Raw genomic sequence first — 21,460 nt, forward strand, 5'->3', positions numbered from 1 at the left:
CAAAACCAAAAACACCCCAAACAAACAAAAAAACAAACCTGTACAGTGTGTTTTAAGTAAAAGTACTTAAGCACCAGATAGAAGGTAATAAGTGAAACCTGTGTTTGTGCCTGTCTGGCCTGTCTCATTCCTTCCACAATTCTTCAGAGCTTTGTGTTAATGCTGCTGGAGGCTGGAAGAGAGTTGCATAAAAACTCTTCGCTCTCTCTCCTAAATAAATTCCCTAGAGAGAAGACAGTGCAGTGTGATCAAATTGGTCTTAGTTTCGGGTGGCCAAAATCAGATTCTTCCGTGACTTTATTCCCCCCCACACACTCCCTTCCTTCTAGTTGCTAGGCAGCAATAATAGTATTCCTAGACATGTATCTTTGGCATTAATGTCTGCCGCATTTAATTTATGCCTCCTCTTCTAAAACAACAACAGGCATGATTTAAAACTGAATGTTTTCTTTTCTGGTAGACTGGTAACATTTACAGGGAGAGCTGTGGTGCTTGTCAGGACTTACTTGACGTAATCTAAAGATACAGATGTACTGTACGTGGCTGCAACGATCTTTCAAATGAACTAAAATAACATCGGATTATTAGAAAGCCTTGTTCTTGGTTGTCTGTAATTCTAAGTGTCATGAAAGTGTTCAGTATTGTGGCTAGTTGCTGTACTTGGAGAGAAGTTCCAGAGATGCCACTTTTCTCATCTAAAACCCCAAACAAACCTGTTTGATAACAGTATGTGTAATTCAGAATTCTTTCAGCTGGGGAAAAAAGTGAGTAATGTGGTAATTATATGAAACACTCAATTGGCGCTTTCCTGGTAAGCTGCCTTGTGTCATCCACAACCATGAGTAGAAGTTCAGGTTTCTTAGAACTCCCAAAAGGAAGAGGTGCTGTTCTTGTCCTGTTACAGTCTCTCCTCCTATGTTATGTCTCCCTGTGGAACACCAAAGGTAAGAGAAATGACAATGAATAATCTAACTAATAAAAACTTTTTTACACTATGTAGCTCAGCAGGTAGATCAGCATTCTTGTTTTATTCTGATAATATATTATAAAGAATCTTTGAACTCCTAAGCAGATGAGTTTCTGTTACATTTTAGGTTTTGGAAGATGTCTTGTATATAAGAATGCCAAGTGTACACTGAAGCGTTACACAAATCAGACATTTGATAAAGTTATGGGTCCCATGTTGGATGCAGCTACCCGGAAACCAATCTGGCGCCATGAAATTTTAGATGCTGATGGCATCTGCTCTCCAGGTATGTCAAACTACATGTTTTGGTCACAGCGTGTTCATCATCTGAGGTAGAAGTTAATGTTCTGTTAATATTTCTTGTGCACCTTGTTTTAAACTTACTGTCTTTTTTTTCTTGAAGGTGACAGTATTGTAATGGAAAATTTAAAAATGTTAGTTTCTGAAAGCAGTGCAGTATGAGTCATTGGGGGGTTTTTTGGTGTTTGAGAAAATGGAGCTTTGTGTTTAAGTCGAAGAGTGTCTTTAACAGTGTGAATCTATTGAAGCATTCGAACTTGTATTCTTCTTACATCTCCAAACTGGCAAACTTTTAATACTGTAGGTTTTTACTGTTTGTCTCTCATAAGTTCTGTCATTATTACTTTTTAAGGATAAATTCCTTATGATTTTGATTTCATATATCAAAACATCCTAGCATGCTTCATGCAGTTGTTTGAGGAAGTAAAACCTTGTGTTTTTAACACTTTAGAAATATGTTTGGGGAGAGGTAAGGAAATAAATACAACTACATTTGGTTATGAGGACAGGACTTGCCCATGGAAATAAACTTGAGAAAAAATCCTCTCATACTGTCATGCTTTAATTAGGAAACAGCTTAATAGATCTGCAGAGATCTAATAAGAAAGGTGCTATAAAAGGCACTAAGCTTAATTCCATTATAGCAACACAATTGGGTCACTTTTGTTCTTTAACACATCACAATGGAGCTTTCAAAGTTAATTTAAAAAAAAATAGGCAAGAATGTTGTGAAGTATTAGAACAGATATGACTGGGGCGGACTCCTGACTCAGGCTGGTCTCAACGTGTAGGTAAAAACCTCTTTGAAGTAGTTCATGTGGACAGAAAAGAGACATAGGCTGAAGTTCCATGTAATTTTGTGGGGGAGGTGGGATTCGAGTACCTGATCAGTATTAGCATCATTGGGCTGCTGATCTGGCTGTCTATGTGAAGGGCAGGATAAGGGAATAGAGGGGAAAAATAGCTGATGCTTAAGACCAGAAGCAATAGGAAAAAGTAATTGCAAGGAGAGCTGAAGATAGTCTTGCTTACCTCATTGTGGAAATGATGCAATGTCCTGAATCTAGCTGTGAATTTCTAAAATTTGTTAGTCACACTCTGACTTGTTAATTTTCTCCATACTTAGGGCAGATAACTTCAGATGCTTTTGTGTATTCCTTAGACCCAGGGTATATTGAATAGCTATTCTCATAGCCCACTCAGCATCCAAGCTGTTCTGTTTTGGTTTAACCCCCCCAAAAAAGTTAGTTTAATAATTCCCTTACCATGCAATATTTAATAAAATAACACGGCATACTTCCTGGACATATTCCTCACAGTTTGTCTTCCATCTTACCTTTTTTTAAAGCTTAAAATGTATTTTTAACATAGGTAGCCAGATATGGTTTTCATGGTGCTTCTTTTTTTCTTGTTCTCTGTAGGTGAAAAAGTAGAAAATAAGCAAGTCCTTGTGAACAAATCTATGCCAACTGTTACCCAGACGCCTCTAGAAGGAAGTAATGTGCCTCAGCAGCCACAGTACAAAGATGTGCCAGTAACGTATGTTGCATCATAACTTTATAACTGGGGAAGGTACATGGAGGAAAGGTATCTGGTAGAAAAGTCAATAAACTTCCCTCTGCAAATTAGACTTAATTCTCTAGGTCTTGGTTTTTCACAGGACTTTTCAGAGCCCAGGTTATTTTCAGAAGTGCCAAGCCACTTAATCACTAATAAATTAGATTCTGACACCTGAAAGGCTGGAATTATAAAGAGAGGGAGGACCACTCCTGAAGGTGTGTGTATAGAGAGGAATCACTGAGCAGGTCCCCAGGAGAAACCAAGGAGAGAACTAAGACAGTGGTAGAGCGGAGAGGAGTCAGTCATGGATGAAGTGATGGAGAAACAGGAGAAAAGCAGGATGAGTGGGAGGGCAGAGAACACGTGTACCTAGTGAGGGGGCACATCTCCATACTGGCTGCCAGACTGGTGCTCAAGCTTCCCTTTCACAGAGTGGTTGGAGTTGGAAGGGACCTCTGGAGATCATCTATTCCAACCCACCTGCTAAAGCAGGTTCACCAGAGCAGATCACACAGGAATGTGTCCAGGCAGGTTTTAAATGTCCCCAGAGAAGGAGACTCCACAACCTCTCTGGGCAGCCTGTTCCAGTGCTCTGGCACCCTCAAAGTAGTTTCTCCTCAGATTCAGAAAGAACCTCTTGTGCTTCAGTCTGTGCCCATTGCCCCTCATCCTATCATTAGGCACCACTGAAAAGAGTCTGGTCCTGTCTTCTTGACACCCACCCTGAAGATATTTGTAAGCATATAAATACCAGGAGGCCAGGAGGTAGAAGCCCTTCTGTCTCAGAGGCTGACAGTCTGCTCATTCCAGCCACTCCAATGAGACGTCCTTTACCAAGGCACCAGTGAATGGGAAAGGACAGTCAATATTTTTTCAATCCTGTCCTAAAAGAATGGGAGAGGGCTTCTGAGGTGTGACATGAAAATTTTGTGAGGGAAGGGAAGGGAAGGGAAGGGAAGGGAAGGGAAGGGAAGGGAAGGGAAGGGAAGGGAAGGGAAGGGAAGGGAAGGGAAGGGAAGGGAAGGGAAGGGCATTTTCACTGTTTTGTCAGTAATAGCCCTGACAGTTTGACAAATTAGCAGAGAGCAAGGCAAGAAATTGATGCCCAGATCCAAAGGGCAGAATTAGCTTTGCTGCACTTCTGTGTGTTTCAAAACCAATAGAAAGATCTAGGTTTACTCCTACAAGATATTAATAAGGAAGTGAGGCAACATTGTAATTATCAAAAGGTAAGATGTAATCTTGCCACTTAAAGACATGGATCCAGGGTTCCGAGTTTAGGCGTCATATTTTGACCATCTCAGCTACATAAACGATGAGACAAAATAATCTCCTAAATAAGATATTAAAGTCTGCTCTACTCACATTCTAAAATATGTAGGAAAAACCTGATACAGGAATAGCTTCCTTTTCCTTCCTGCTCTGTCATACCTACCTTTTTAAATTCTTTTTCCTTTTTCCTTTTTTATTCATCTCCTTCCAAAATCTCTGCATCTCGTACTCAGGAGTTCATCTCTTTCCATACCTTATACTGTGTTTTACCCTTGGTTCATTTCCACACCTGCACCTAGTACATCGCTTCAGTCAGGATGTTATACCTTAATTTTGCTCTTAAGTTATCATGGTATATTCCTTAAACTCCCTTCTTCAACTATAACTCTGTTTGGCTTTTGTTTGTTTAACTGAAGATCTAGAAATTTGCAATATACTAGGGAGCTTTTTCCTGTCAAAGAAGAACCCACATGACTAGAAAAAATATACCTTGTTCTTTACAAGTTCAGCTTAATTGTCCCTTTGTTTCTGTTCTATCTCTTAAGCTTTTCTTTTCCAGAAACGTACTATGCTCTGGAACTTTATATGTGTAGTCTTTGCTCCATTTGCCTCCCATATATAGGTTCCATGAAGACTACAGTTTAGCCAGAAGCTTACCAATACACAGATATTTGTAACTTGTGTTTGGTTTATAGATGTAAAACTCACATTTTGTCTTCTTGTACTAGCTACAAAGGTGCAACTGATTCTTATATTGAAAAAGTGATGATTTCATCAAATGCAGAGGATGCTTTCTTGATCAAAATGTTGTTGAGGCAAACGAGACGTCCAGAAATTGGAGATAAATTTAGCAGTCGTCATGGACAGAAAGGTAAGCTACATGTTTAGTAAAAATAATGCACGTTGGATATGCCTACTATAAATACATAATATCATCATGCATGTTTCCATTGATTGGTTCATATCTTTTATGAATACAGTGGTAGAAGACCATATCCCCTTTTTTTGTTTGTTAAGCTCACCAGATTTAGCAGTGATGTTTCTGAGGGAAGGAGTTGGCAAGCATGACTTTCTGGCTTATGAATCTGGAAAACACAGTAGCTGTCCACTTAAAACAAGAACAGGGGTTTGGGATTGTTTGGTTTTTTTCCAAATGTGAATTTGGGTTTAGGTAATGTATTTGTCAATGAGTTATCATGAGAGATATTGGAGGAAACAGTGAAAGGGCTTATTTTGAATGGACAGAAAACAACAGAGGTGGATTGAGATATCTGGAAGTCATCTGTGCAGACATACTGCTCTAAAGACAAGATACAGCAGATACAGCCATGATGATATCTGACACTGCTCAGAGCTATGGTGTAAAAGGGGAAACAAATCAGGAGCGCAACTAGGAGTGCATCAGCCAAGACTGGGAAGAAGGAGAAAAGGTTTTTAGAAATACATTTGGGATATGATCTGGAGCACCTCTGGATCATCGAATTGAGAGTTTAAAATGGGTACCTACTAGGAAGCTGCTTGGTGACATGTAGCTTTCTAGTGTTGATTGTAAGATGAAAATCAGGATCCTGTTTTCATATCTGTTGAAAAATCAGGGGACTCCCTTTGACCTTAACGGCAAAAGAAATGTGACTCAGAACATCCTCTCTGAATCTCAGAGGGCAGGGAGGTGTGTTAAGAAAGAAGTGACTGAAAACAATCTGACTGTAACTGACTTAAAAGCATATTGTGATCCCATTGGTCTCAATGTGGGACAAGTTTTGATGTTTTTACCTATCTGTAGTCTAGAGTTTTAGTACTTTCAGCGTGACCTCCAGCTTTACTGTGCATGCTATACTAAGACTGTTACCTGAATATTGCAATCTTGTTATATTTTTAAGTCTTATTTTGGTTTAAGAACATTGCTCAATCTCGTGTCAGATGTGGCAGGAAGGGAACGAGGTTGATATCACCAAATCCTTTCCATTGCAGCACATACACTCCGTTCCTGTTACTGGACAAACCTGATACTGTCTTAATAACTCCCGGGACAAAAAATCCTTACTTACTTGTTTTGATTTCTGAGGAATTGGAACTAGAGCATTCAGCGTAAAGCACACCCGCCTCTTACACCTGGTAACACAAGGATCTGTTGGAGGAGAGAGAGGGGACTGAGGAAATAATGGAGGACACTGATGGATTTGAAACATTAAAAGTAGTTGTAGTCAATGAACTTTGCAATTACAGTACTAGCTAAGGGATGTTGTTTGGCAAACAAACTGGCCTTTTGTGAGTAGTGTTCTTTCTCAGATGTGTAGAAGAGAAAGTCCTTTTTGTTAGGACAAGCTCCCTGCAAGTGTCCCCTTCAGCACTCTGTGTCCTTGATTTACCACTGCTCCTGCTCTTGTCTCAGCCTCATGGTGGGTTTGATTTTGCTGTGCTGATTCACATCATGTATTTTGGGAGCAGAACCAGGGAACTCTGTGGGCAAATATGCCATGAAGCCAGTTAGCAAAGAGCTGGTACTTGTACAACATCCGTATGAAAACCAGAGCCAGCGCAATGAAATGAAACTGCAAAAAAATGCTCTAGGGCTTTCTCAAACCAAGCTGAAACAGAATAATCTGCAGTATATTCAGTCCCTGTGTGATTGGAGGGGTTATGTAGAGTGTTTGCTTACAGATGGACTCCAAGCACAGGTAAGAAGTAATTTTTATGGTGCTTCGTATCACTGTTCACTTCTTTACTCACATGCATGAGTAAAGCATGAGAAGTCAAACTCGAGGTACTTTCTAGGGCTATGGGAGTGCAAAAGCCTCAGTGGCAGTGAGCTGGCTGCGTGTAACTGAAGACTTACATCCCTGTTGTGAGATGTAGGGCCAGCCACAGTAATCCTTATGTCTATAGTCGCCAGGTTGAGTGGTCAGGACTTTTGTGTAGAGCAAACCTAAATGGGTACAAAAGGCAGTAGTTGATCATAATATCAGCTCTTACCAGATACTGCCTCACGTTCTTTGCGTGTATTTTATACAGAGTCCAGTCAATGCAGGCTTTGTCAGTACCTCCAGCAAGATCACCTTTGCTTCTCATGATATCTTTCCATAGACCCATAAAATTGGTTCTTGAAACTCTGTATTCTGAAATAAATTCTGGCATTGTTTCTGCTGTAATTAAGAAACAGAAACTCTTCTGCTAAACATTGAAACATTTTTCCTGATTGCGTTTTCAAGATGGCTTTTGGTCTAAAAATATTAAGTTATTCTCACTGATTCCTCACGTGACTGGGAAACCGGCACCTATTGGAGGCTTCAGAAAGTAAAGAAGCAGTACATTCTTGACGTTCCTTTAAAAATGCAGTGTAATTCTTGCACTACAGCCATAAAGGATAGTTTTGAGTGAGTGGGAAAAGAATTAGCTCCAGTGGCAAACAGAGTGAGCAGGTGAAATCATTCCACTGCCCCATTCCTTCCTTCTTTCCAGCAAGATTCTTGTTCAGGAAGTCTCTTTCAAATATTTTTTTTAGTCTCATACATAATGAAGATGTGCAGTACTTTTGAGCCTATGACTGCTTTTAGAGCAAAGTCCATTTCTTCATATATTTTGAGCTTGGTCTGATCAGTCCTTTCTCTTGATAGGTGGCACGTGGCATTTTAGCTGTAAGTTATTATATAACAATGCAGTCAGTATTGTCCATGAGAAATTTTCTTACTGGAGTAAAAAAAAATAGCCTACACATTATGTTAAAGAACCTATTCAGTTAATCATGATAAGTATTTATGGACATCTTGCATTAAAATTTAGGCAGATAGGGTTTGTCTCCTAGCTAAGGCTATTGATGTGCATCTGTTGAAATATTGATTGAACAAGATTTCTATGGAACTGATTTTCATACCTCTCCAAAAATGAAGAAGAAGGGTGCTCCACAAATCTAGAAACATCTGAGGAGAAGAGGTGGAAGTGGAAGAATGATAAAGGGAACAGGAGTGTGTCAGGCAGGCTGTAATATGGCTTTAGGGAGCAGAGCACCTTCTGTACTGCTAAATGTGCATGAGGCATCTCACAATCTAGAGTAAGCTCATTTTAGAGGGCTCAACAGCAGACATCTCGCTAATACTTTTGCTTGTTATCAAACCCTGATGTTCAGCGTCAAATGCAGAACCAACTAATACGCACCGTCGTGGAATCTGGTGATATCTTCTTTAATATCCCAAAAGGCATTGAAAGTTAGTAATATTTTTTTCCAAAGTAAAATACCCGTGGAAATTCCATGGTAATGAAAAACAGCATCCTAAATCCTGTAGGGAACTTTGAGGGTGCCCTTAGTTATGCCTGGTATTACGTCAGGTTGGAATGACTGATCCCCCACGTAGCTCTGCTTTGGACCTGTAATAATAATAATAAGCCAAAACCATCTATTATTCAGAATAGCACGTCTCTTTCAGCTTGGTTTTAGAGATATGAATGGGAATATTGCAACAGTTGTGTTACAGATTTTGTAGACGTGCTTGTTAGCTGTCTAGTACATCAACCTCTGGAAATCCCTTGTGATCAGAGCAGCGATTGTATTCTAAATTATTACATTCTACTAGGATACATATGCTTCCTGGTAGTAGATCTCTCAGTTCACTGGCGTGTAGTGCATTATTGGAAAAGATGTTACAATAAACAGGTGAAAGGAGGAATGTGCTTAGTGGAGAAGATAGACATGTTAGGTACCAAGAAAAAAAAATGTTGGCTAAAACAGTGGAGTTTACTGTTTTGCAACTTCAGTATACAATGGAGAACCAGATACCAACATTAATGTTAGATTACAGGCAATGACAGCACTGCAGAAAAAGGATGAAATGGAAAGGGAAAATCTCTTTTGCTAGCTGTTTAAAAATACAGATAATATCATCCTTCTCAGTCATCAAATTGGGGAAGGATCGGTCATAACAGAGGAATATAGGCAGCTGTGAAACAGAAATCATGATACTAACAGTTTAACATTTTCCATTGAGAGAATTTTTAATTAGCCCTGAATTTGTTCTTTCATCTTCATCTGAATGCAGGCAATTACCACTTCAAGTTTAATTTGTGAATGTTAGCTTTGAGCCTATCATAGGGCCATTTAAGCCTGAGATGAGCTTAAACCAACAAGTACCTTGACTCAGTGAAGAGAGAAAGCGTATTTATCTCCATTCTGTATCGTCAGTCTTTCCTGTGAAGTATTTTTATTTTCTCGAAGGAATGCATGAAGATTTGATTTCATGGAATTGTAGTAGTAGTTTTTAAATATGTGCAAAATAAGGGATTGCACAAACCACATTTCCCAAGGTTTTTTCATGGGCTTTTTCCTGTGTTCCAAATTGATTTGTATTCCAAAGCTATACTTTGTCACTGGGGCAGAAAGAAGCAAAGTAACAGAATTGGAAAGTATCTGGGATAAATGTCACAAACCAGCTTTAGCGTTTTGTTACAGGAGAGCCTTTTGTTAAATATGTAGGTGCATTTTATAGGCTTCTGTAATAATATAGATCTGTGCCGCTGCCTCTGTATTTGCTGCCTTCTTTGTGTCCCCTCACATGTCAGCATGGTCTTGGCAAGGGTCACCACTTCTGGCCCGTCCACCACACGCTCTTGTCATTAAGTCCCGGTTTTAAGTAAACTTCTTCCAAACTGCCTGTAAAAGTTACCCTTTCCTTCAAGCCCTGTCAACAAAGGTGTGTATGAGGAGGAGAAAACAACCCAAATGAAGCCATCACGTTGTGTTGGGGAATGCACCAGCCAATATTTTGCTCTATCTCAGTAATCATCTTCGAACTGGACATTGTAGTAAGATCTCTGGGAGTGGGACAGTCACAGTAGCCCCTTAAGCTTCTAATGTCTCACAAAAAACCATATACCTACCAGGGAGTACTTATCCTGAGCTGTAGGACTTTGTGTTAACTATGTTGCATCGTATTTTTACCAGAAGGATAAAGAAAGTTTTTTGCTTAATTATTTTGTTTTTCAATCTTGCATTCCTCAAGCAAAATCACTTTTCAAAGCACAGGAGGCTAAAGGATTGTTAAGCTAAAGAAGCTTCATCTGAGTTCCATACAAACTAAATTATTATATTTCCAGATTTCCTCTTGCTTTGCTACAAGTCACAATGAGGAAAAAGTTGGGCTCCTTTGATGTGAAAAAAAGCAATATATCACTTCTCTGAAAGAACATTTCTCAGTCTCTCATGTGAAAAAGGATTAACACCTCCAACAAAGGTCCTGCAGATCACAGAACTAAGCAGCAATACTGAACAGTATTCCTGAGGAGTGGAAAAACTGTATTTAAGCAAGAGATTGTTTGAACTGGCAAACAGAAGCTTTTTAATAGCTGAAGATCTAAGATAAAGGATTAAACCTTTCTGAAGTATCTGCACTTAAACAAATCTAAAGACAAGGAAGCGAGTTTAAATTCATGAAAGATAGTCTTTGTTTTCCTAAATGAACAATGTTCTTTGGTGTCAAAACAAAATCCATTCACAGCATTGTCAGCTACATAAACTTCATAACAATACCGCTTATCTAGCAAAGTCTGACCTTGCTTACTTTTTAAAATTTTTACTAGTTTCAGCATCTTCCTTCTGCTTGCCTAACTCTGTGGTTGAGACCAACTTATCTTTCTCCTTTTAATGGGCACTTGTACTGTATGTATCATCAGAACGTGTAAAGTAAGCTGTTAGTTTTAAATATCTACTTGTGACATTTTCCCCCATGTTACAAGTCAGATTTGGTACTTTGTCTCTAACAAAACATTAGCTGCTTTATAGGAATTAAATGGTTCAAGTGGCATTAAAAAGAATTTGCTGTTACAGACTGCAAGAATGTGGGATGATTAGTAGTTATAGTAGTAGCATCAGGAAAGGTAGGCATTTCTTACCTTATTTCTATCTTCAGAAATTGAATCTGAGAAAATGAGGTGTCAGAATGCCATTAAAACTTCTCCTACTGTTTTTTCTATTTGTTTTAACAAAACCGCTGCTTACTTGCTGTCTTAAGAAGAAAATTACAGCATTTTTTATCTCAAGCAGCAAACAGGTAACCTTGTGACCTTTTCAGTAAATCCTCAACTGAACCTCTGAAATTAGGGTGATTTAGCATTTTATGGCACAGAATAAAAATCTCTAATTCTGTTTCCAAATAGTGTATCCTGAACACACATTTTATTAAGCTCTTGACTCATTCAGCCATGTGTATTTTGTAAAGTTCCTATGGTTATTGTTTTACAATAGCTGCTTCCAGAAGCATTGTAAGGGTTTCAATTAATCAGCTCTTTGTGTGCTTCAGACTATGTAAATTTATCACATCAGACCATTCAGCAGCTCATGGGAAAGCAGTGTACAAACTGTATTGTCTTCTAGCACCTCCTCTCATTTAGAGTGATGTTTTTAATAAGAAAACTAATCAAGTTTACTTATGCATTATTTATCTGTTAATTTTAATTCTGTTCTTTACCTCTTATGTCAAATGGGATGTAGCAAGTGATATGATAGATCAGTGAATGATTCAATATTGAACAAAGCTCGTGTGATGCAGCACTTTTCTTCTGAACTTGTTTTGTCCTTAGTTAGCCAACACACTATGTAATCAGAGAGTTTTGAAGCAGATGTTCATTTTTGTTTAGCCTGACTAATTTTTGCAAATCTGTTGCTTGTCCATGATACATGGTGCTGCGTTACAGCTACGATTCCTCTCCGTTATGTGACGTGGTCGTGTTCCTCAAGAGTATTTTCCAAATTCTGGCAAATGTGGTGAATCTAAAATACATGCCTTTCAAGTTGGTTTTAGCTCTTTTACCACCGTATCATTAGAATAAGTAAACAAGCACGTTTAGTAATGCGCTTCTTTTATCTTGCTGATAGAAACTGGTATTACTGCTGCTTCTATTCACTTTCTCTCCTTTGCTCTCTAATGTCCCTCCTGCTGGTAGTAATTAGTTTTCTATATTAGGTTGTTTTGACTTATTTGATGATTTTTTTCTTTTCATTTGGCGTGTGTGTGTATAGAAGACATCTTATCGCAGCCGGTGAAAAACTTTCCCATGCTGTTGTGTTCTGTCCCTGCCCCCTCCCATCCGCCCCCTTTCCCCCTCCCTGCCCAACTACTGGTTTACAAGTCTCTGTATGTTCCTGTTTGTCAGCAAACTGGAAAAGCAACAGCATATAAAAACATAGCAATTCTGGAAACCTGAATTTCCCCCGATTAGCGCAATAAGCTCTTAAAGAACAAACCCACTTTTGGGGTGCGGGGATCTTTATGCTCGGTCAGAGGTGCACGGGTGTTGAGGTGCTGTCAGGGTTGGTGCAGATAGCGGGTGTGAGGACGGGGCTGTCATGTGTTGGCTGCCACACAATAGCCCTGAAAAACACTGCCCATGGCTGGTTTATACTTGCATGTTAAAGCACTATAGGTGTCTGATTTAAGTTTACTCCAATTTAAACTGTTATCCTTGCAGCAAACTACCACTCTTATTCATCCACTTTTTTTTTGTTTTGAGAGAGGGGTTATCTTAAAAGAATTTGTTAGCATTTTCACTGATTTTTTTCCTCTAAGGTGACATAATGAAATTGATATACAAAGTTTTTTTCTGGAATTCAGTTTGTTTTTCAGTTCAAAAGGAACAAGATATAGCAAGCTGCTGGATGGTTCCTTGCTCAAACATACTCTTGTTAGTGCACATTAAAAAAAACCAACCACCACACATTAATTATTAATTTGGGGGGATTTTGTTTGTTTGTTTGGGGTTTTGTGTTTTGGGTTTTTTTTTTGTTCTGTCTGCAGCCTTTTCTGGTTGTTAATGTTTGATTCTGGTCCTAGATGAGAACTACAGGGTGTATAGGTGAGAGCAGATTCAGGCCCGTTGCAGTATAGCATTTAGTGTGAAATCATATTGCTGAATTTCAGATGCAGCATGTAAGAATTGTGAGGGAAAGGGAAGAGAATGAAACCAAAGTGTTTTGTGCATATAGTGTGAATTCTAGGGCCTGATTTTCATGTGGTGTCTAAATCAGTGACAGCTTAGAACTCTTAAAAACTTGCAGAAAGAGCCGGAGCAAAGTTCCCAGCTAGTTTGAGCGTGTCCTATTTATGAGTATTGTGTGGGGAGTAGCTGGGCAGCTCGGTTGTGAAATGCAGTTCTGACTTGGACAGGGCAACATTTGGGACTTGAGGCTGTCTAAAATCCAGCCTCTTCTTTTCTCCTGTACTGTTTTATTAGCCAGTTGCAAGCGTTAATTCCTCTTCTACGGATTAATTCTCGTGGTCACTTTTTCGCAGCTGCTTGGCAATGCAGAACCCCTTGACTTGCCTTTTACTGCCCTGCTGCGAACCCTGGCTCAGCCTTCAGGGATCAGAGGGAGCAGCAAATTTAAAGTGCAGACCTGCAAGCGTTAGTCTCTTTAAGAGTTTCTGACGGCAAGTGGCTACAAAATAAAATCAGGTTTACATTTTGAAATTAATTGCGGTTACTTGCATTTAGTAGTGTTATAAATAGGAAAGGCTTCTTTCAGCTTTTTAAACAGCTTTTTTTAATGAGAAAATATGAACTTTTTTAAAACATAGAGGAGGAAGAAGCTTCTCTCTGTTATGTTCTCGAAATACACACGGACATGCTATAGATCTGCTATAAGCTCAGCAACTTCTTAAAATACAGAAGCTTAGAAATGAGGTTTTATAGCTTTCTCTTTTTTTTTTTTTTCTGTAAAATAGAAACTTTATAAATGGCCTAGTGAGCTTCACATAGCTGGATTCTGTCTAAATATTTTGTTTTTAACTTCTAAGCTCATTATGCCGTCTTTGTGTTAACTTGTATTAAAATCTGTCAGCTATGACTGGTCTCATAACCACAGTCAGCGGACCAGAATAAGTTAATTATTTACTTGTGTCACTAGTGCTCTTCATCTAATGAAATGCACAGCTGTGTTAGATCTGCAGTTGGGTGTGTAGGTCCCATTGTTATACAAGTCAGCGGAGGGTAGAAGCCGCTATGATGGAGAGCCCTCAGTTCTTTCTGCTGTTCTGCCTTTCTGTGTCGATTTCATGGATCTTTTATCATTCACTTTCACACAAAACAAACAACACAGTGGCTGTCTGCTATGGGAACCGGCTTGGCATATAAAAGGTTTGCAGAGCCTAAAGTAATTTTAAGTTAGCTAAGATTTAATTTTTGGCTTACAGGTGCCGTGAAGTCCAGATACAACCTAATGCTTTCTTAGAAGTAGATGCGAATAAGGCAAAATATACGTGCCATAATACCTATATAATTAAGTATTTCTGTATACAATTTTAGTTTGAAAAAAGCCCTGTGCACAAGGGAGAGTGGTTTGTTGGGTTTTTTTTTCATTTTCAGCAAATGATTGCTGCTTGGCGAGGAGGGGTAGAAGGATGTTATTGATTTATCATAATAGAACAATGAAAATTAGTTTCACTAGGCTTAAAAACTAAATACAACAACCCCCCTCCTCTTTGCCCCAGACGTTCCAGTCCTTTTTTTTTTCCTGCACCCTTCCCCCATACTTACCATTCTCATTCTATTAACTACTGTCCCATACACCTATCCCCGTCTTGCTTGGACAGTAGAAGAGGAGCTCCCTCCTGAGCAGACGCCAATATCCCCCTGTGAACTGGCTGGTGGGGGGATGCCTTTTTAGGGATGTAACCAGCACCCTCAGTCTTCCAGGAGCCCCCTCCGCTTCAGGATGGTTCCCAAAACGTGCTCTGGCACTTGGAGCAGGCTGATCCCAAATAGCTTGCAGGCTTTTATTCAGCTCTAAGGACTTCTGGAAGAAATTGTCCAACTGAAACAGTAGCTTTGGTTCAAAGGAGTGTGGGCTTAAGCAGCTGCATTTTAGCACCTGAATTGGAATGTTAGATCTGCTGGTCGTTTATAGCTGCAGTATTTTGATTTTCAGAATTCACTGTAGAAACAGTTGTGAGGGTTGGAAGGAAAATTTTGGGATGTATGACAGTCTGTTTTTAAAAGAGTTTTCATGTTTCTGTTTAATCTTTCCTAAGTAGTATGAGAATTTGGGGGGTTTTGTTTGTTTTACATCCAATATGGATGGAAACTGGAAAAAGCTTCCAAAACTTTTCAGGGTACAGTTTGTGTTCATGGACTGACAAAATACATGCAGTCTGAGAAGTGGATTGTGCCTTATAATCATTGAAAGCAGCAAGCGAATCCTACCTGAAAAAACCTTTGGTGTTTTCTTTTATTTTTTATTTTTTTAATTTTCCCCTGCTTCCCTCCTCTCAGTCCCTGACGAAGTCCTGGCTTGATTTGTTTTTCTTCACAGTATTTAGCAAAGATACATCTGACAAACAAGTTTCTATTTCGTCCAAAGAGATAACATAAGAGTCCTGATTTCTTCATTTTTTTTTTTTCAGGAAATTATAAAAGCGTTAGCTTTTAACAACTAGGTCTCCCTTGAGACGTTCCAGTCTGACTGGTCTGAAGTTTCTCGTTCCTTCTGAAAGCTGCATCTAAAGCTTTCTTCCCTAATTTGCTAGCTCACAAATCACTGGGAGCATTATGTAAGGGTATGCTAATTTAGCCAGTCCTGTCACAAGGGCTCTCTTCCAGCCTGCAGGTTGTGAGCACTGCTCATGGTAATGAATCTGGGTAAAAAGTGATCCATGAGAAAGAGAGGAGGAGGAAAACACTGAAGAAAATCTGGTGATGGGCGTCAGCCCTGCTGGTGGTTTGCTGTTTGTGAATTGAAATGTTTTCTCTTCTGCAGGGGTGTGCGGACTGATTGTTCCTCAGGAGGACATGCCATTTTGCGATACAGGAATCTGTCCAGATATCATAATGAACCCTCATGGCTTCCCATCGCGTATGACGGTTAGTGGTTGTGTTACGGTTAAAGAGACAGTGTCCCCTGACAAGAGGAGCAAAGTGGAGTAGCCAGCAGAAACAAGAAAAAGTTTTGAACACAGTTTTACTGAGAATATTCTCCAATCATGACACCACACACTTGCTTTCCTACAAGTATTCAGCCCTCTGTTTTGCATGGTTTGAAACATCTTCCTGTAAAAGGACTAGGGATGCAGGCTGTTCATGCATCATTCTCATTTTGTTCTGTATCAAGCTAATAAAAAAGCAACTGAATACCTCGCTTGCACACATTTGGTTTGAAAATATCTTGCTCTCCCTCATCCTTCCTTATTGCCTGTGCCCACTAAGCCAGCTGGGGCAGACTGCAAGGCAAAGATTGGAGAGGAGTTTCAATAATAGCTCTAGACCTGCATAACTTAGATTACACACGCTTCCCTGGAATTGATGGAGGTCTTGCACCTGTACTGCAGGGTCACACTAAACACATGACAGCCTGGGCTTTATGTGGGACCTCCACTGTTTACTTCGTACAGCCTTTGTTGGCCGCTTCTCTTCTGTTCCCCCTGCTGCACTGTAGTGTGTCAGTCTCTGAGGCTGTTTCCTAGAGCATAAGGCCAAACTGGATCCTCTTCATTCTCCAGACAACTGGAAAAAAATGGAGCTGTCTGAGTCTGGACTTTAAGGGTGTCCCCAGACCCAGCTATGTGTCTGGTTTTCACCCCTTCACACAGCGGGTATGAACTGGGAGAAACCTGGGCTTCTTCCTCTCCTGCCATTACATGCAGTGCCCCAGGCCACCACCTCAGACACTTTACCTGGCTAACGTACACTATGACCAACCCAACAACGTTTCCATATGAATCTGCTAACTCTGCTTTTCTTTGCACAGGTAGGAAAGTTAATTGAACTCCTGGCTGGGAAGGCTGGGGTCCTCGATGGCAGATTTCACTATGGAACAGCTTTTGGAGGCAGTAAAGTTAAGGATGTGTGTGAAGATCTTATTCGCCATGGTTATAACTACCTAGGGAAGGACTATGTAACATCTGGTATCACTGGGTAAGAATCTGCTGTATAGATTTAGATGTTTCAGAGGGTGGAGAAATCCTGTTAAGACACATCTGAAAAATCTTCTCATGTCTCAGAGCTCAGGAACTTTCTCTTATTTGCAAACCACTTTGTGAGATGGAGGGAAGGGGCTTAAGAACAGTGTGCTTTTTTTTTTCTTAGAAGTATTTTATGGTTCCACATTTTAAGAATTACTTGTATTTGGGTGGCTGTAATGTGAATGGCCCCTGTAGTATGTAAGAAAGTATGCTGCTGCATGACAAAAAAGGTAAAATCAGTCTGAGTGATTGTAAGAAATGTTGGGTTTCTGTTGGCAGCAAACTTTATTTATACTTGGAATCAGAGAAGCATTTTCATGTTGACTTTAATAGTACTGTAAAATATGCCTTTGGAAGCAGGTGTCTGTTTCTTGGGAGTATTTTGTGTGTACTCTTTTTCCTTTTTTTATTTCTTTTGATTACACAATGATTCAGTCTGGCATAAAGCCCTAATCTGCAAACTTCCTGCTGTGTTGATCAGACTGGCTTCTGAGACGCAGAGTTCAAAGAACATAAGATAGTTTAGGAACAGGAAAAGGCCATATGGCTCCACATGCCTGCCCGTCCAAAATGTATCTTAATCCTACCTTCCTGCTATTTTTATTATCCTCCCAGTCCCCTCCTTCTCAAGGAACAAGTTTAGGTCTCTTTTGTAAGTTTTTTTAAAAAATACTTTTTATTTTAATTGCTTTTCCTACCAACTTATTCCATATGTAGTTTCTCTTTTTGTTTCAGAGAGATGATTTTGTTTTCTTTAACTACTCCATATTCCATAAACTATATGAAGTATCCTGGTATTTGAAACACTTTCTGCTGATACATTTTGGTAACTTTTAACAAACCCAACTGATCTTGTTTCCTAGGGAGAATGAAATCATCCAGCTCTAAAAATCCCGTGTCCCCAAACTTCAACTTTTTAGTACCCTATTTAGAGACTTTGCTTTAAGATACTGGTATTCTTCCAAGCAAATTTCACTTGTTTAATCTATTTTTTATGAAATTTGAAGGCAGATTTGATAACAATGTGGAAGTTTGCAAATTCCAAATGTCTAGTTAAGTTTTATTATTTTCTTCAATAGGCAGCTTTTGGAATACAACTACCTCTGTGTCAGTAATGACTCTGAATGGGAGGCTCAATACCTTTGTCTCCAGCTTGTTTTGACATTGCACATATATATTTTTTTAAAATAAATCAGTGTCAGTGCTGAGTTGGTTTGTCTGTGTTAAATCTGGTCATTCTTAGTGCTGAAGGTGGTAGCTGGGAAATGACTGAGTGCTTTCAACTGCTGCTTTATGATTGTTAGGCACTCATACTGTTCTTAAAGTTGGGTGTGTTTGAAACACAGAAATCTCAAGCCATTTCCCCAGCTCATAGAATGGAGTAACACCCTCCGTACTGCTTACAGATGTTCCCAAGCTGATGCAGATGCCTACACATGGTTCTCAAGAGCCCATTTACCCAGCTGGTCTGAGCCCTGGGTGCCAGCTGGTGTAGGGGTGTTTGTGCTGTGAATGCAGCTGCCGAGCGGGGTTGCTGGGGCAGCTGAGCTCAGAAGGGCTCTCAGCCAGTGGAGCCTTGGGTTGGACTCCCAATTGGTGCATAGGGAGAATTAATGGATGGGAAGGCTGTCAAGATCGTGGTGTGCCAGTGCTAAGCCCAGCAGTGTGCCCAGGTGGCCATGAAGGCCAACAGCATCCTGGCTTGTATCAAGAATAGTGTGGCCAGAAGGACTAGGGAAGTGATCATCCCCTGTACTAGGCACTGGTGAGGCCCCACCTCGAATACTGTGTTTGTTTTGGGGCCGCTCACTATAAGAAAGACATTGAGGTGCTGGAGAGAGTTCAGAGGAGGGTGATGAGGTTGGTGAGGGGCTCAGAGCACAAGTCTGATGAGGAGCAGCTGAGAGAACTGGGGCTGTTTAGCCTGGAGAAAAGGAGGCTGAGGGGAGACCTTATCGCTGTCTACAACTACCTGAGAGGAGGTTGTAGCATGGGGGGTGTTGGTCTCTTCTCCCACGTAGCAAGCGGTAGGATGAGAGGAAATGGCCTCAATTTGTTCCAGCGGAGGTTTAGATTGGATATTAGGAAAAAATTCTTCATGGAAAGGGTTGTGAAGCAGTGGAACAGGCTGCCCTGGGAAGTGGTGGAGTCACCATTCTTGGAGGTACTTAAAAGATGTGTAGATGAGGTTCTTAGGGACATGTTTTAGTGCTAGAGTTAGGTTATGGTTGGACTTGATGATCTTCCAGCCAAAATGATTATATGATTCTATGCATGCAAACACAAATTACTTCAAGTGCTCTTCTAAAAATGATACTTTGAGCATTTCTGCTGCTTGTGTTTGTTTACATACATACTTGCCTTTTTTTTTTTAATGTGTGAATGAGTTAGAGTGAAGGAATGTAAATAGAAATACCTAAAGTCACTCTTCAGCATCTGACGCATTTACAGTCTTTGTCAGTTGCTGATGGTACTACTGAAACACTCCTGTACAGGCAGACGGACTTAACATGGTACAGCTGAAACAGGTACCTGCAGGACCAAGTTCAGGAACTTGTTCCTCCCTAGGGTGGATACAAGAGTATATGGTGCTGGAAGTTTACTGCTCTTGTGTTCAAGAGGGTTCTCTGTGGGGTTTACCGACTGATTGCCCTGACAGCGCAAACACCTTTTTCTAGGGCTCACGTTTGTTTCAAATTCGTCCTGTGCATGACACTCTTCTCCCTCTTAAGGTAAATATGTGTTAACTGTGAATGTTGGTTTTGTGTTGTGTTTTTTCTTTTATTCCTTCAGTGAGCCTTTGGAAGCATATATCTACTTTGGCCCTGTGTATTACCAGAAGCTGAAGCACATGGTGTTGGATAAAATGCATGCGAGAGCTCGAGGACCCAGAGCAGTGCTCACCAGGTATTGTTACAGGCTAACCAGAGAATTCTTAGTGTATGTTCAGAAGTGCGTCCAGCTGACCGATAGGTATAAAACAAAGTTTGTTTACCTTTTGATACTTGACACAAAATGCCATTACCTGTTAATACGCTGTTACAGACTAAAAGCCCTCACAGTGGACTTTGGCAGGAGGTTGTTCTCAGTGTTCAGGTGGGCTCTATGGGCTCTATGTCATCCAAAGTTTGCTTCTCAGACTTCTGTTAGCAGTTGGTGAAAATACCATCTGGTGATTTCACTGTGCACACTCTGACCTTTCCTGTTAGATTGCTCATATTGTAGGTATTTTTGGAGGATTTTTTTCTAATTTAACATTTGTACTTTTACTAAATCAAGTATGAGTAGAAGGAAGAAATTTCTTTTAATATTTCAGCATCCTTTGGTATTCATCAGGTTAATATCAATGTGGCCCATGTCTTCGTCTGTCAAGGCAAGGCAAATTGGCACTAGAGTAGTGCAAACAAGCATCAGAAAATACACGTCCCTGCTATACTGCACTTTGTCTTGCAGAATCTTCCATTCAATTCTAAAACTGAATTTAGGGTTGTATGTCCACAGTTATCATCCCGTACCATGCAGGAGAATAGCACCTTTCACACTAATAAACTGCAAAAGTTACAGAGATACCAACAGTAAATCTCAGTTTTTATTTGCACAGTTAAATGTACGTTCTCAGTTCCTTTGGAGTCATGATCATTGCAATAAGCCTGAACTTGCTTTTCTCTCCAACAAAAAGGTTGATTATCATGTTGATATCATCTGGTGTCAAACTTTTAAGTCAAGCAGATTTATTCTGAGTAATAGGTATAAGCCTTGGAGGTGGGCTTATTAAATTATCTGGACCTTTGGGCAATTTGAAGCATCCCGCTTTCACTGATGTTACTTTTTCTCCTTAAAGCCAAGCGGTATAGCTGCTGGCACTCATGTTCTAAATTGGTGATATTCCTGGCTCACAAAAAACAGTTCAGTGGCACAGGCTTTGCTTTGAGGAGGCTCCTAGTGGATGACTTAGTCCACCTCCCTCCAGCACAGTAGGATCATTTGCTAAATCATGACAGAAAGTTAATTACCAGCTAGTGTTGAATATTCTGGCAAAGATTATTCTAAATGTCCTTTACCAGTCTTTCTGGAGTATCATGTCCACCACTGATATCTCATCTGCTGCATGGCAGTACTCTTCTTTTGGACCTTCTTTTCTTGCACTGTTTTTGAGATATAAGCACAAAGTCATGTCTATACTGCCCTACTCTTCCCTGTAACAAGCATGATTCATGTTCTTAATTTATTTTTATGCCTCTTACCATGTGCTGACCCACTTTTCTTGCCTTGTCTGCCTGCACAACAAGTAAGCAAGTCTGTCCTCTTAACAGGCACACTTTTCTACCTGTGGATGTGCTGTTAGAGAATGGAGGGGCAGGTCTCTGCTGTACCTGATAAGGAAGTATCTTTCTCGCTTTTATTGCACGTTTCCTATGACTTT

At 40.0% G+C, this 21,460-nt stretch overlaps 1 protein-coding gene across 3 annotated transcripts in view; it reads left to right on the forward strand.

The window, feature by feature from the left end:
• Positions 1-21,460, forward strand: part of POLR3B (RNA polymerase III subunit B) — an 83,103-nt gene that overhangs the window by 51,774 nt on the left and 9,869 nt on the right. For 2 of the 3 annotated variants that reach the window (XM_065039156.1, XM_065039163.1), the window contains exons 21-26: positions 1,095-1,253; positions 2,689-2,806; positions 4,828-4,970; positions 15,837-15,940; positions 16,824-16,990; positions 19,831-19,944. In XM_065039156.1, coding sequence (XP_064895228.1) covers positions 1,095-1,253; positions 2,689-2,806; positions 4,828-4,970; positions 15,837-15,940; positions 16,824-16,990; positions 19,831-19,944 — 805 coding nt within the window. Of the gene's footprint in view, positions 1-1,094; positions 1,254-2,688; positions 2,807-4,827; positions 4,971-15,836; positions 15,941-16,823; positions 16,991-19,715; positions 19,945-21,460 lie in introns of those variants that run through there. The other variant, XM_065039171.1, reaches the window with a different exon arrangement.

Source organism: Columba livia, chromosome 1 (assembly GCF_036013475.1).
Source record: "Columba livia isolate bColLiv1 breed racing homer chromosome 1, bColLiv1.pat.W.v2, whole genome shotgun sequence".
In the NCBI taxonomy this organism is placed as follows: Eukaryota; Metazoa; Chordata; class Aves; order Columbiformes; family Columbidae; genus Columba; species Columba livia.